Below are 17,357 nucleotides of genomic sequence, written 5' to 3'. Positions count from 1 at the left end.
TAGCCTGTACTGTAGGCCTATGTCTGTGTGGCCATTTCACTTTTTGTGTTTTATATATTCATAACACTTTTAATCGGCCTGGAATTTTGAATTCAAAATTAGCACTGGTTCTGCAATTAATTGCTTTTGAGAAAGTGGACAAATTAGTAATTTCGAAATGACACGTTTTCCCCACGCATAGCTTGACAATTATCAATGGCAAAACCGAGTGAATGAAGGGGAGGTGCTTATGACATGAAGGTTGTACATTTGGCCATGGATTCGTTTTAGAGTCCATGATTTGACCCAATAGATTTTCTGGTGAGTTCAAATGCCCACAAACTTGTTGAAAGATTAACGACAGATTAAGAGGATTAAGTTAGATCAAACGATTACCGTCTTACAGTAATATATAATTGGCACAACAAAGACGTATAATCCTTTGATCCGGCTGGATTCGAACCTGAATCTTATCACCCGTTAGTCATCTTAAACATAAACAAAAAAAAACTGTCTTCTTTTGAGAGTGGTTTATTCGCGGTATAACAGATATAGACAATAATAGCACGTGAAACGAAAATGAAATAAACCCTTCCGGTTCCAATAAAGTACCGCCAGAACTCGAAGGTTTGTGATTGACCCATGAAGTATTTATTTGTATGTAAATTATGGTTCCTGTAGAATTGGGATTTACCTGAAATGTAAAAACGAATGTATCGTAAAAATTCTACCACCAGTTGAATGGAGTGCAAATAGATACACTGTATGCCTACAGATTTTACTCTACTACGTATAGAATATATATATGAAACAATTTGAATCAAAAACCATTACTAACTGAAAGTTTATTAACACTTAAAGTTAATGCATGGCTCAAATATAGACTACATTGTATTCAATACAATAAGTTTAAAACCCACTTTAAACACGGAATCTAAAAGATAAATGGAATTTTTATTTTTCAAGAATTAAAATCAAAATGTACAGTGGAACCTCGTTACAACGAACTTCACGGGGCCGGAAGATATGTTCGATTCAACCGATAGTTCGTTATATACGGAATTCTATTAAGTAATAGTCGTATTTTATCTAGTGTTTGCAGATTCATATCAGCCGCAATGAAACTTCGCAATTCCTAATTCATTTTAATCCAATTATATCCAATCTGAATTAGTTGTACCAGTTTGTCACATGTTTGTTGTACTTGTAAATGTCAATGTGTCTTGTAAGCCTTATTATAGGCTGGCTTGTCTATCGAGATGACACGTAAATAAAGATATATATATACGGTATGAAATTATTGAAATTGTTTTACTTGGGACGAAATTCTATATTTGTTATATCCATTGAATCATTCTATCCGAGTTCGTTATGACAGGTTTTTTTAACTTATCTGAGTGTGGCTATTTTACCATAAACTATTACAATTATTAGTTGAATTTAAAACATTAATGTCTTTATGAATGAAGATTTGGGGAGTTTTGCCTGTAAAGGGGAATTTTTCCGATTTACCTTTTAGTATTAATCTTTGGGGATTGTTACCGAATTCCATTTGCGTGCATTGTGATTCCCCCGATAGAGGATCAAGTCGAAACGTAAAAACGCGTATACATTGTATAAGGCGACCAACAACTGCAGTTTATTCTCAAATGTTTCCGAATCTAAATTTCGATCCATTTATATATTCTAAAAACGCCTTGAAAATGCTTTTCGAGAATGAGTTCTGCAAATTCGGACCCTTTCAAAAACAGTTGCTGGCCATTTTGTGTGATTATTCTATCATTCAATTTATCATTTTTCTATAGTATGAAATTAATTCGTTATTTCCGAAGGCCGAATGTTAGATAATTTTCACGGATAGCATATTTCTAGATTATCCAAATATAGATGTGAACTGGCGAGTCAGTCTATACCGGTGTTTTGTGTATGTATTATCATTTAAATTCACTTCTGGTCGTTTGAATTGACATGTTAAAATCGTGTTCTATTGATTCAATAGAAACTATTATAATCAGGACATATTTGTAAACATTTAACATTCATCCAAACTGTAGGATTTGGAGGTTGTGCGAACTTTAGATTACATTTAATGTCACTGAAGCGTACCCTGGCAACTGAGGTCTACACATTGACCTTTCGGAGCGGAACTACATTTCGATATTTTTAGAAATTGTAACAAACAATAAGTGCGCAGATTTCGGAAATCATCCGAAAACATATATCTATATACATTATAGTATGAGATTCTCGTGAGTCTGTTAGCAAATTATTATTATTATATTTTATGATCATTAGTATCATTGTAATTGTTATTTTTATCATTATCATAATCATTATCAAAACTTATACGATACCCTACTCTTAAAGGCTATAAGGCACTTAACAGAATAGAAAAAGACATACAAGAAACAGAGTAATACATTAAAGAGGATAATCGGGTATTATTATTATTGTTAATATTATTATTATATTTTTCAAAAAGGTTATTTTATTTCATTCTTAACTTCTACCGATATTTCATACCTAGAAAAATATATCGCATAACTTGTATATCGAGAATCGAAGATGATCGATATCGCGTATTAGAATATGGAGAGTATAGATCTTGTGAGACTCCGAGGTGGTACTTTCTGCCGTTTACAAATTCATTAGTCTCCTAGCAAACAGCTCGCAAAATAAATATAGAAAATGCGAATGCCTTTTAATGAGAATATATATATATCAGAAATTTTCTCATCGAATTCACAGAACCCTGATTATTTAACATTTTCGAATTTCCATACTCTGTTCCACCGTCCTCAGTTGATATAGTCATCCTGTATTTCCCATCAAACCAGTTTTTACAATTGGGTTCAATAAATGAATAAGTAACAACGATCATGTAAACTGTAATATCACTTTTTCTTAATCGCTTGATCAAATACGTTGAGATTCTTAATACTTCCCTACGCACGTATTTATACTTATTTCATGTTGAAGAAATACAGCGTTGGAAATTCACAAACTGCACTTAAAACGAATAGAAAATATCAGAATCGAAATATACATTGATGGTTTCGAATTTAGAAAAATGTTAATCTGCAATTATATTTACTTCGAGGATTTTTTGATGCGTTACGAGGATTGTTTCGATGGATGACTTTCGTATATATTTTACGAAAACATTTAGAATCCATTGTAATAAATAAATAATAAACTGTAATCAAAATTCTTTGACGAATTCTATTTAGGGCTAAAATCCATTCGAACGAAAAATGTGTCACACAATTTCATGTAAACATTCTGGATAGATGGGTTTTATAATCATGGCGAAATAAGTTCATAAAAACCAGCGTTGATTCAGGTGAACAAATTTTAGTTATATGTTAAAACAATTAGTATATTCAATAATTCATAAGATATCTGTTAAATTTCGTCAGTAGGCCTAGTGCTATATCAATGTAACGTATAGGACAAATTGTCCAAGCCGCCATTTTGACTTGCTAGTGTATTCGAAACATAAGCAATCGAAATCTTGAAACTCTGTTGAGTTTTGACAAGTTTTTCTTTTTAATGGTATAACTCTATGGGTAAATTGTTAGATCTCCGATTCCGGTAACCGAAATATTTCAATTATCGCGTAGTGATAGGCTACTAACTATATCGCAAACAATCTAATAAATAAATTCAAAATCGGTTTCGTGAATTTTATATCTATGAAACTAATCAAAATTCCATGTCTGTTCAACTACCTAATTCGAGATATACATACGCCAAATTATTTAAACAACGATCAAGCCTATTTCTTCTATTTGACCCATAGTTGATATACATGTATGTCTATGCCTATATTTGGGGGTAACTTCTTATTCGATTATTAATATGTTTCAACACTTACGTGACCACCACCATCGTGGAAAATGTAATGCAGATTTCACATAATTTCCTTCGACAGTATGAGGTAATTGCGATACTGTCCATTGCAGTACGTAAAATTCAATAATACGCCATCACTCCCGATCCTTATTTTAGTCCTTGGTATTTCCAACAAGCCATAGGTCTACCTGCCCGCATCCACCCCGCTGATGAAACGTTTTTACTCCGGTAGGGTTCACAAGGGGTCACGACACACCAGTTATAACACATAGTGATATCGAGTGTCCTCTGAATTCCCACGTATCTCAAAAGATGGCTAAAGATAGATAGATAGATAGATAGATAGATAGATAGATAGATAGATAGATATTATAGATGGATATTTTTACGTATCATCTGCGGAGAATTGCTCTAAATTCTGTTTAAATCGAATGTTAAAGAAAAGAATATCTTAAAAGAAAAAGATCTTTAAAAAGATTCTTTTCTTCCTCTTTTAACACAGACACGCGCGCTCCAAAAATACTCGCGAATGCGAGTGTGATGGAGTATCTTTGTAAATTAACGAATGAATGGGTTCGTTGCCTGCCTTGGGATCTATCTTATTTTGAGCGGTTGTATTCCATATAGAGCCTCATTTATAGAGGAAAATCTATAGATATTGTCGTGCGCATTAAGCTCAGACAGTCTGATTACACAATTAGACCGTCTAATTGCTGTCTTATATAACCCCTTGTTAAATAAGGGCTTCTTCAAATCTTAATACGCCATTTATATAGGTCGCGACTACGGATATGCCATTCGTGACATCTTGGGTCTACATTGTACACGTTGTAGTGAAATATTGAATTGATTACAACCATAGAAATTTCGAAATGATGTCGAGAACTCAAAGGTCAAATCAAACCAGAAACATTTTAGTAAACTCACAGGACGGGCTAAGGTAGATTTAAACTATTTCGGGTTAGATACGTAGGGTGGTGTTTTTCAAAATGGTAAAAGGCCTGTATTTCCAATAAACCACTCAACAGCACAGAAAGTGCGATGTACATTTGATATCAAATGATATAACCTAATGTTAATGAAGCATAATTTTAGCCAGGATATCATCAATTAGGGTAATGAATACTTGTTGGCTTCAAGGATAGATGGCAATCCGGTCAACCAGATTCTGGCTTCTGTTGCATCGATTAGTGCGCCATCTGCGGTTTATACCGACACAAATTATGGACATCCTCCCTGCAGAATAGGTAGAATACCCTCAGTAAATATTTCCCGGTAAATATCCTCGCGAGGTAAAAAAAAGGAATCCCCCTTGTAATCTGGTATTTTGGACACATATGAGAGTCGTAGAAGGTAATTGGAAATAAATTATCTTACTCAAGGAGTCTAACTTGATTTTAAGTTGATGTGTGGAAAAGTATGAGACAAATATACAGATAAACGGTTCAGTTCTTTCAAGTACAACCAAAAACTCTGATAACTCTATTTTTATTTAAAATACTGAATTTGGGGAGATTGCAGGGGTGTTTCAGTATTATCAAGGGTGCTCTGTTGACTCGATTTTGAACAAGAGTCTCGTAGTCATGCATGCTAAGAATTCTGCCCATCACATTCTGGAATGAGAATTTTAGCCAACAAAGAAATTTTGCTCCCAAACACCCCCTGGATCCTCGCCTTGATTTTCAACTACGGGTCCATTTTCACCGGAGGGATTTTACGAGGGGTTACCAGGGATAAATCTTGACCGTTCCGAAATTATTTGCTCAATCTTTGCTTATTTGAAAAATAAATCGTATTTTCGATTAGAATATTATAACTTCGTCACTGCAATGATAACTATGATAGTTAGGATCATATTGCGCATAGAGCATATTGTTTCCTTATAATTCACGTTTCATTCATTGGTTATAATTGAAATAGTAATTATCAGGTGTACGGTTTAATGTGTATAATTTATAATATAAAGGCGTGTTGTTAGTTAATGATAGGAATGTAAGACCGCCGAAGCAATATGTTTGATTTATAACAATGCGTTCATATAGAGCGTTCCATGCAAAGAAACCACGTATTTACATAAATTCGGTTGACACATTCGAGTGACCACCAATAGGCCACACCTGTTAGATGCGTTGTTTAATCAAATTTACACCGATTTCAAAGTTGCATTTTTTCGGCTTTAAATCATCAATTTGTTAGTTTTTTTGTACGGTCGTTTTTTAATTTCTAAGTCCCATAAACTTGGCATTTGAACCAATTGAAATTGAAGGATTTTCAATTTGAAATACAATAAATTGAAAGAATTTGAACGCCCTGATTGATTTGGCCTGTGTCAATTAGCTCACTTCATACGTCCCAATGGATATCAGATTCTAAGTTAAATCGGGAGCAAATTTGAACCGCAATTCACGTGTGTGTTTGTAAATAAGATATTTTAGCGTAGTATCTATATATACATTCACTGTCCTGTAAACCAAATCATGCACTTGTCGACTTGTTAATCACGAGTGGATCACGAGTTTGATACATACCGTGAATACTACAGTAAACCCCGATATACCACCCACATCAGTGATTTAGAGTTTTGGTAGTATAGAGAGTACGACTAGTTCTAAAACAATATATTGTCTTAGAACTAGTCGTACTACATATGTTCCGGATGTTAGGCGGGGTGGTGATTTATTGAGGGCTGTATATCGGGGAGGGGGTTTACTGTAACACTGCCAGGGAGTTAGGTCCGCGGGGCAAAGCTTATAATACCAGCAGGCAAATTCTTAGTTTTCATGTACATGTAGTTATTTTGCATCTTATTGTACTTTCGATGCGTGATGGGACTAAGAGACCATACACCATACGGGAACGAACAATACTGTTCATACAAGAAAATGATTTCTCAAATATTATTTTATTGATCGTGTTAGAATTTGATGGTATGTTTCAACGTAGGGTTCCATAGTTTATTTTCAGAGTAGATGATTTGGTTTTCTGTAAGATGGCATGGTTTCTGAGGAGTGCTGGTTTGATTTTGTTTGGTTTCTGTGTGCTGGTTTATGGAAGTGGAATCATGCAGTTGTTTAACGCTAATTAATTGTTTTATCCTAGTTCGCCACCAGGGGGCATTCTAAACGATACCTGTCAATCAAAGGTACGGCATCACGTGGTGTGTACCGAAATAACCTTGGTAAGGTTATCTCGGAGTTCAGATCGGTTCACGGTGTGAGAGAGACACAGATAAACAAACAGCTTGTAGAATATTATTTTTCTGGTTTAGACTCAGCGGTTTAACGGTTATATAATCTACCATTTATTGAAAAAATGCAGAATCTTCCAGTCAATCAACCTACTCGCTTGCCGAAAAAACTTCCAGGATATATCAGACAGTTAGAACTTGGAGTAATTATCTTGACTAGGAAATCGCTTACCAGCACGCCACTCAAAATCTGAAGAGTCTTTCACCAGAGATTTAATTGGGACCAAAAATAAAAGAAACAAAGAATTTCAGAATTATTTACACGTATCGTATTATCATATATTATACCCTTTATTTACAAACAGGAACCAATATAAATGAAGCTCATTACGAAAAGAAAACTTGAAAATATTGAAGAGTAGTGGATAGTGTAAGAAATTAGTTTACTACATAATTACACTTCATTGTTCTAGAATGAAATCTCAAAGTATAAGATAAGATCATTTCGACAGTAGCTAGAGCCGCCGCCGTTTTTCTTGAACCTTTGTCAACCACCGCGTCAAACACGTACCTCTATATTACAAATAACTCGCCAGTTTAAGCCTTACTCCAGGCTTTAATCATATACATATATACGATTTGTATTTATTCAAGTACAATATATAGATAATTTATAAATACTATACTTTCAGACTAGAATTGTATCGATTTTTAAACTCAGATCATTCGGTAAAAATATTACCAATATTTGGCTCTCAACTGATAGGTCAGGTCATCTGTTCGCAGAGGTCACGACCTTTGTTTCCGTTACTACAAGCACCAGTTTTAATTCATTCGGGAATGATATACTGCCACCTATCGGCCGACCACTTTGGGTCAGGGTGATTCAATCTCTACCACCACGCGTGTTTTTCATAGCACTAAACGGTGGCACCATTGCCAACTGAAGCGTACTGACACGCTGCTAGTGTGGGCTGTCTTGCTCCTATTTGAGGGTACCCGAAAGTAGGCGTATGATGTTTAGCTTTAAGACGTAATGAAGCGATACTACTGGTACATTGGTCTCTGTTTACATTATAGAGATAGGGAGGAGTAGGTGCAGCGTATGGGCACGGTGTAGTAGGACTATTCATATTACTACCTACAGTAGGTACGCTGGGTACGGTAGGTACCATACTGGTATTGATAGTACTCGGAGTAGAACTGAAACACATCGGTTGAGAAGAAACTACAGACGATAAATGATTAACTGAATTTAAACCCCAAGGGAAACCCTTAGAGCCGAGAGGACTGGGCACTTTGCTCGCCCAGTTATTATACGTCGAATAGCCAGTATACAGTCCGTCGTCAAATGGTTGCATTAGTCCGTTAAATTGTGGTCCAAATCCGTTTTTGAAAGTTTCCATATTGCGTTCACGTTTTCTCCACTTCGCACGGCGATTTTTGAACCAAACCTGAAAAATATTAAGAGGAAACTATAGTAGCCTACGCACGTATGTATCAATAGCCCAAGACGCAATGAAATTAATTCTTATGTCGCCAGAGGGTTTCGTGGTGTAATAACACTACCGAAATTGACAACTCGAAGATCCATACACGCCGAAGAAAAAGTGCCAACATGAATCACCATTTGTCAAATTGAGAGGGAATCTGATTATTATAGTCCAGGATCAAACGCTGTTATTCCTCAGTTCGGTTGTCAATTAAACCTTTGACAAGAGTTTCTCGTATGTGATAGTCTGAGCAAATCCCTCTCTAATCCACGACTATGTAATCTCGCATCGTAGTGCATTAATCATAACCAAAGTTTTTAGATAGAAAAGATTACATTGTCAAATCTATCATTGAATTATAATTCGTCTGCGCAGCTGCAGCGCAAAACTGCTGTGAATTTATCGAATTCATTTTACCAGTTCGATGCATTAACTAAAAAAAAAACTCAAACAAAATGTGTGGACATAAATAGGCTAATGCGGAACTTTTAAATTTGTTCTCAAAATTTTTTCAATTTTTCTTCAATTGCTTGTAAATCAGTCCAATTCTTTATCTTGTCGACTGCTTCATAACCATTTTTAGATAAATTTTATCATCCAGCAGCAGATGGATTTAAAAATGCCCAAGTGACCGAAAATACGCAATCAACCTCCGTATAATTCGTTGTGGCGCAAATTTGCGCCTCGTGTTGTTGTAAATTACTATTAATTTTTGCTGATAAATGACAAACCACTTCCCTACCGTCCTCAGCTTGAATAATTCATACGCGTTAACTATTGTACGCATGCGCATTAGTGAAAGTAGTTCGTTCAGTAAATAGGCGGTGATATCGGGGTTCTATTCCAATCTCAGAAGGATTAAGTAGGATTTGGAAGCTTGATTGGGAATCAGTCTCTAGCGTTACATGTTGATGAGGGTTAAGCAGCCAAACCCTGAATCATCTCTCTCTACTCGTGCTAAATAAATTTAATGCTCCCTACTGTTAACCGAGGTTTGTTGTGACAACTTTCTGCGTCAATCTTAACACAGTGCACAGGGGTGTAATGCGATTCTCTTCAGAATTCTATCTCTTAAAATTTTACCGAAAAGATCTCACTACTTTTGTATCAAATCAACACGGAATATTACAAGATTACGGGACATAATCGCTAATTGTCTTATCATAAAATGTTTAATTACTAAATGCGGGCCCAGTTAACATTAGATCTCAACTGAAGTATATAGAGGAGGTTAACGGATGAGCCTCATTATGGACTTGTCCACATCTAGACTTCAGCCGGGGAATGAGGGCAATTTAAGCGCGGTTTACGTTTGATACATGTCGCATTATGGGAGATTTTTGCGGTTAATTGCTATATCCCAGCATCCTGTATCCGCTCAGGCCTAACAATCCTCTACATCATCCCGTGAAAGTGCCGCCATTGTTACGATTGCTGATCGGCTGAATTATTAGTTACGCGGTTGTTAAGGGACACACTACATAAGTGTGAAATCAAATTCAATCAATCAATAAAAAAATAGAAGGGAAAATCATCCCTATTTCAAGTTGAGATTAAGCGGGCAGAATTTAGCTAATTCAACATCGGAATCACTGTTATATGTGAATTGTAGAGGAAATGTGTCATCTAGTGTTTGCAGCGGTTGTTCTTTTGATTTGTGTAAAACACCCCTTTTACCAGTATCCGGTTCGGTTCTCGCTACCACGTGGACACCCGGCTTCGATTCCTCGCCGATGCATCATTTTGTTTGATATTCATATATTTATACATATTTATCTATTTCGGATCAGTCTCCAAACGCAAAATCGATGTAAAGAAAACATAAAGACAAGTGACTGGATTCTGGTCTTATGACAAGGACTTGCAATCCAATCCTAAGTGAATCCACGTTTAGCTATATAGCAAATCGGATAATTACAACATAGGGACATCTACGCCAGCTGATGATAAAATAATAATGTCGGATTTGTTTCCTACGCCAGTATTAGACCGCTTTTTCATCACTAAGGCTACTTCGCCCTTAAGTCTGAGATCCGTCCATGCATGGTTTCGGTGTGACGTTTGTTACATTAAAGATTATTAGTATATATGTATATATACACACATAGATATATAGATATTTTACGAGACTTTTTTCCTTATGTTAGGAAATGTGAGTATTAGTCAACAATGACTCCATTCAGCATCTCCCTTGACGTTTCGTAATTGACGTTGTGATAACGTCATAGATAACGTAACGTTTAACGCCGTCTGCAGATGTTTTACGTCATAATTAGTAACGCTTATTCGTATCTGAAGGCGCGCCGAATTAAAATCGTTGTTTCACTATCGCTATACAACAGTAACACTTCTTGGGCAAAGTGACATTATCGAGAAGTGGAATTCAAATGACCACAAGGAGGGTTGCGTAAAATTTACCAAGAATAGGTTCGAGCTCTGCTCGATGTGCTTTATTCCGATGAAACGAATATAAATTTAGTTTCGGCCTGGTTAAGATGCGCTATGTGTCACATGGGAGCAGTATTGTATTTATAAACGTTTGACCCCTGACTAACTGCTGATTTTTATCTGATCTTGCTCTCAAAGACACTGATTCATCAATTCTGTAAAATATTTATCACTACACACAATGAAATAATGAATTGATCCCTCGCCAACGGTCCTTCCAAATTCTATATTTTCACACCATTCCACAGGATCCAGTCTCACAGTTCTATGTTAAATTTGATTCTTAAGCTGCGATCACAGCGAGGATTTGGCCCGGGCAAAATTGGCAAGGATCAGGCCCGAGTCAAATTTGGCCCGTGTCTAATAAGAGAGCGCGTCCACACGTAAACCACTCACTCGATACTAAACAATGCTTAAACCATGGAGTAATCATTTGACAAATGATTACTCCAAGCTTAATCAAAGCGAAGTAAGTCACTCGCACCAGTTGCAATTCACACGCAAAGATTTGAACCGTGCTAAAATTTGGCCCGAGCCAAAAATTTTCGTGTGATCGCGGCTTAAAGCTAGAATTATATAGTTCATTTCCAAAAGATATAATCCGAGAGTCAAATCCTAACTTGAGAACTGTGGAACTATGTCCATGGTAGTTGTATATGTACATGTATCATCAACTGTCGAAATATCCCATACCCTATATACCTTTCTGTAGATAGTGGGTTTTTATCTTATTATCCCATACCCTATATTTGCGACGAACCAGCAGATACACCTCGGAAAGACGTCCACCTTTATTCGAGGAGTTGCTTCCTTTATTCAATCAATCGTGTAATGTTTATCCACCTTACGTACAACACATTAATTAATGATGTCATAGATCACAGCGGTTTTAAGCGTCATCTCGAGGCTAATAATGGAGGTTAATGGCGGTGGCGTTACGTACCGCAGGGAGGTAAAACAGCTACAAAACCGACCATCAGTCGTTTAACCGTGTTACGCCTAACATAATTAATTATTCCGGGATGCTCCTGATTTATCAATAATACATGGAACATCGAGACTCAATCTCAACCATTACACGTTGACTAGGGAGCAGGTGATCGACCAGAACGAGGCAACATCTCATTTCGATGAAATTATTTGTATAATTGTTTTGTATAATGTATTTGTATAATGTTTCTGAGCCACCATATGTAAACGATGTATCTATAGGTATTTTTAGGTGCCACGTGACAAGTTGGGTGCAATGTAAAAACCTACCCTAACTCGTGCCTCGGTTAGATTTGTCCACGCTGATATCTCTTCCCTTGTCGCCATATCCGGGTATCTATTTCTAGCGAATGTTGCTTCTAATTCCTGCAACTGTTGACTGGTGAAGTGTGTCCTCTGACGCCGCTGACGGCGTCTCTTCTTCATCTCTTCATCGGTGACTGGTTCGTCTGTTGGCTGTGGTTTAGCATTCTCATTCGATTCTACAAAATGCAAAATACAGTTTTTGTCTATTAAGTAAGGTGAATTCTAACCGATAGTGTAATAATTTTGTACCAGCATCCTCGTGACCCAATATGGTTTGACCACGATTGTGTGACGCACGTCGCCCCATCTGTCTTCAAACCTCAGATCTTGTCCGTCAATTAATATGCTAATATTGTAGATTTTACCCCCTAAATCCAACAACAATTAACTAATTATAAGGTCATTATAAGGGTATAATCGATGGTCAGTGTGTAACTGATAGCCACTGGTCACCACAGATGGTCAATCACTTCGGACAACGCCTACAACAATGCTCAACCGTTAATCTAACAATAATGTTTTAATTATATAATAAATCCTTTCATTGTTACTATGGAATGAAGCGGCCAGCCGTCCAATAGGATTATGTTAAGAAGACACACGTTTTCCCGCGTTGAGGTGTGAAAGCCTAATATCATAACACGATTTAGCTTAAAAAGTCTTAAATTCGAATACAACGATATTTCAGCAATCTATTCATCCTTAACCAGTGCTTCGATATTTATTTTTCCCTTTTGTTTGGTTTGAGGTCAGAGATGAAACGTAGCAACTACCAAGGATTCGAATCCAAGCTTTAAAGCAGGATGTGAAAATATCGATGCTTTCACTCGGCTCTACAGGGCATCTCGCTGTATTATAGATATTGTATTCAATAGATATATCTTTGTATTTAAACATCTTTTTTATGGAAAAAGTATAGAAAATCATGAGAACGACTTTCTATGGAGTAATTATTCGGAGTAAATTTGATTGCTATAACAAAATCATCATTGCTTTTCTATGAGAAAATGTTTACTCCTGCAACATATGTGAGTATGAATCGATGACAGCATAATTTAATCTTTGGTTTATCAGTGGTTTATCGCTATGAATGTATCAATCTCGAGCCTAGGTTGATCCTCCATGGCGCCTAACGATGAGACAGTGTCCAGCTGTGGTCAGTTTATAACACCGTTGGTAGAAGTGGTTTGATAACCATGATATCGATACCACTTCACACCGAACCAACCCAAACATCAGCGATTACATTTCTACTCGAAGTCGATCTTTTTGAAACAATTTCTGCAGTAATTAGAAATGCAATGGTCATTGGAGGTTATCTATTCCGAACATTCAATCACAATGAAAAATATCATGATCATAGATGTATAATATTTACACTGAACTGAAAAAATTTACTCTGGAAACTTAAGAAAAACACGGGTAAAGAGTGCATAGAACTATCAGCGTAACAGTTACTTCATGTCAGTAAGTGTGCTTCATAATTAGGTCCAGTGTTAATTAGCTTGTTTGGATGCTTTTTTAATTGTAACGCCCCCTGCTGTGTTTTGTATACACTATAACTGTAGGTGTACTATGTAGACCGTATGGTTTAGATACATGACATATTGACTCAACATGAGGCGGCCAAAAGTCGCGTCTACTCCCTGACTGCCGCAGTCTGTTTTATTTCAACTGTTTAAATGATATGTGCTCCTCACAACCAACAAATTCCCTAGAAGTCTCTCGCAAATCTGCGGTTTGAAATATTGGACAAAATGATGCATTTTTCTCCGCATTTCAAATTATGAATAATAATTTGGCACAGAAATTGTTTGTAGGCGTGAATGATTTTCTTATATATACAAAGGAGCATTTTTCATGAACACTTAAGTACGACACAGTGACAGAAAACAAACTATGAATATGTATTCATATGTATTTTCGCTATTCGCTTGGGCGAATTGGGGAATTTTATCGTAGAAATGAAATGGCGTAATGAAAAAGTAGATTTTTCATACGAGTTGAAACATCATCGAATGTGGATCGGGTGTGACAATATGTGGCAATTCAAAGATCCGGACTAATCATTAATCCTGGGTGTTCGGATTTCACCTCGAATGTATTAATGAACATAGCTTTACCCGAGTGGGAACTTATAACTCTGTTTGTCTAAGTGCGAAATAAGGAAACGGAAATGTATACACAGATTATTCAAGATATGCTCTTCGATTTGAGCTCGAACTAGACAGAATATTTTTGTGAATCCAGGTCGACAGAATGAAGTGATTTCGGAAGAGTTCCAGGAGCAAGTTACGTCTTCCGACGAATCAACCTTAAAATCTACTATCAATTTCCAAAGATTTCGAAATCACATTTTTAGTGAAAAAAATGTACGTGCCCCTAGCGAAAAAGAGGAACTTAAGTTTTATCAAAAATAATTGTGACTGAAAAAAACATGATAAATGATAGGACCTCACACGCGCCGGCCTTTAAATCCTAACAATGAGCCAAGGATTAGAATAAATCCACCCTCTAATCCGGACTTAAATATTTCAGGCAGGATTAGTGAATATATGATGATAAAACTGTTGCGGTACATTACCTGGTTTATGGGAATTTTGTCCAGTATCTGATGTCGGAGTGTCGGATGTCGAAGGGCTGGGTACTGTAAGTCCTGCAGTCATAGTTACGTGTCTACGGCTATCACAACTTGCTACCAGTTCTTCTAAACAGAGTGACTCGTTCAGGGGGTCCATCTATAACTTACTGATGGATTACAGAGTGAAATCCTGAATGTCACGGCTCTGTAAAACTACTCTATTATTATAAACCCAGTTCCACTGATAATTACCAAGTTTAGTTCACTTCGCAAATCTCCGCGGCTTCGTTCTCTAAGAGTAAGTGGTATTAATAAGTCAAAACCTGAGTCAAGTCCATGCGTCTATTTCAGCGAGTCAAGTCTTATTGGCTTTCCAACGCGTCTGTCAATCATTAAATATTTGAAGCCACACCTCCGGCTGTATCATTCGCTGGGCATTGTTGTAGAGACAACCAGTCATATCGAAGCGGAAAAAGACTAGTCGCCTAGCGCCCGTTTTCTCTCGTGCGCGCATTCAATAAAAACCCTTCAAATTTTCACAAAAGGATACAATAACTGAGAAGGATCGAATGGGGTTAGGTTTATATTTTTGATTGACGCTAAACAAACTGAGCGTGTTTGGAAGTCCGATAGCGTCCTTAAGCGAATGATATTTGAACAAACAAAACCAGATCTTCCAAATCCTTAAACCGTGTCTCCAAACAAATCACCTCATACTCCACATAACACCGAAAATCTCGGAGTTTTTATTTTGCGGTGAGATAATTAAAGAATTATAGATTACTCTCGTGCGGCATCTCTGAGTTCCAATAAGATACTATTAGTTAATTACATTACTATCTAAAACCGGTAACAGTCATGTACAGTCAGTAGTGAGGTCGACTCCATCTGTATAGAACGGGTCACATAGGGGTGGTACAAACCGTGATATCACATAAAATATCCGTATTCTGAAATACTGTTCAATTAATGTAATGGAAGATGGAAGATGTCTCAATTTTCAGCGCTGATCGTTTTGATGAACACGGAGCCCCAAGACGACGCAGAATCCATGCTACAATCAAAAGATTCCAGTAACTGCAATTCGCTTAGTTGCATTAATGAGCGACTTTCATATCATCATTAACTGTCATTGATTTCAATAGAAATACAGACAAACCCGACCGATAGGTGTCGTTCAGACGTGAATCGGCATAATTAAGCGGTATCATTTAATGAAGACTAAACTGATTGCTCACCAGAGGGCACTGAGAACTGTCATCAGAATTGAGGAACAGAAACAACCCGGCCGTGTACATCACGAAAGTAGTCAGATTTCGTATATGAGTAGGGCCTGATAGACAGACACCATGCGTGTGTTTTAGACTAGGGAGTGAGCCTTGACGATATGACAGATGTATTTCTGATGAGAATATATATCAGATAAACCACAGATACTCCGCAGTTTATACAGGGATTAGAAATGTTTCGGGCATCATGATGTAATCTAACAGATCAGGGGACGGTGTTAACTACGGATCGGGGAAGGTGTTAAAGGATCAGCTGATGATCTGTTAGCTCATCGATACAAATTATATAAATCAGTTAGCGCTACATGTCTGTTTTATCTTGTGCGTAACTATTCCTCTAATCCAAAGACTAACCTACCTATTACAATGGTTTCAGCAACCCTTCATCCATATCATCATTTTTAAAGACTTATCATTTATGCTCTGAGAGTTGGGCAAAATTATTTCTCAATTTAATGAAGCGTTCGGATAGGAATTAACGTTTCGTTGCTGACATTATTTTTCCATAGAAACAGAGATATAGACGGGTAACGCCTATTTCCCAAACATTACACAGTTTTCTCTCGACTGTTACCGGTTGGTATTGAACCGCCCACACTGGGTAGCCTACCGTACCCCTCAATTATCAGTCTATGTGTGTGATCGACTGATTTTACTTTGCGATAACAGCAATTAAACTGTCTGAGTTGAGGTTAAACTAAATTAGCTAGAATCAAAGTAATGATTACTAGTATAATGTGTTACCATATTGACATCAGCCACCGCGATATCTCAGTATTAGCCTGGTTATAGAGATGCAATATATTTAATGTGAGATCGTCTTCTGTTTTCTGCGTCCTCTAGCTGCATACAACACAAAGCCAGTATCAGTTTGCAAAAATTTGAGAAAAAGAATATTTTCATATTTCAAAGAACATGATGTGGACATCAAGTTATAGAGGAATGGTCCGAAAGCTTTATTTCATAACCACACATACCTGAAAACATAACATTTGACGGTTGTTGTAAGAGCGGTTATGACCAATTAAGTGACCTAAATTGAATGACCACTCAGTGTCCATCTAGTGGACTGTACTGAAGTTCTTAAGAAATGTCATTCTCGCACTAATTGCATTTCAAACCAGCTTAGACTATTACCAATAAACAGTTACTGCAAAGAGCAAACTTTAAAAGGTTTTGGAAGAGAAATTGCGGTATCCAACTTCTCGTTTAAACAGTTTAAATAACCG

The 17,357-nt window shown here is 36.7% G+C and overlaps 1 protein-coding gene across 1 annotated transcript; it reads right to left on the bottom strand.

Moving 5' to 3' along the window:
- Positions 1-7,451: 7,451 nt before the first annotated feature.
- Positions 7,452-15,083, bottom strand: LOC141903958 (pituitary homeobox x-like). Its single transcript, XM_074792370.1, has 3 exons — positions 14,843-15,083; positions 12,223-12,434; positions 7,452-8,475 (listed from the first exon to the last, which is right to left on the bottom strand). The coding sequence occupies exons 1-3, from the start codon at positions 14,994-14,996 to the stop codon at positions 7,942-7,944; spliced, it is 900 nt and encodes a 299-aa protein (XP_074648471.1). The 5' UTR covers positions 14,997-15,083; the 3' UTR covers positions 7,452-7,941.
- Positions 15,084-17,357: the final 2,274 nt, after the last annotated feature.

The sequence above is a fragment of the Tubulanus polymorphus genome, chromosome 4 (assembly GCF_964204645.1).
Source record: "Tubulanus polymorphus chromosome 4, tnTubPoly1.2, whole genome shotgun sequence".
Classification (NCBI taxonomy): domain Eukaryota; kingdom Metazoa; phylum Nemertea; class Palaeonemertea; order Tubulaniformes; family Tubulanidae; genus Tubulanus; species Tubulanus polymorphus.
Note: the sequence above shows the minus strand (reverse complement) of the source record. Positions and strands in the feature narration are given on the sequence as shown.

Excerpts from the sequence above, each read along its gene's own strand:
- LOC141903958 (XM_074792370.1), bottom strand. The coding sequence starts at position 14,996 with ATGGACCCCCTGAACGAGTCACTCTGTTTAGAAGAACTGGTAGCAAGT. Across the intron at positions 12,435-14,842 it reads ACAAAATTCCCATAAACCAG|AATCGAATGAGAATGCTAAA; the intron begins GTAATGTACCGC and ends TGCATTTTGTAG. Across the intron at positions 8,476-12,222 it reads TAACCGAGGCACGAGTTAGG|GTTTGGTTCAAAAATCGCCG; the intron begins GTAGGTTTTTAC and ends AATATTTTTCAG.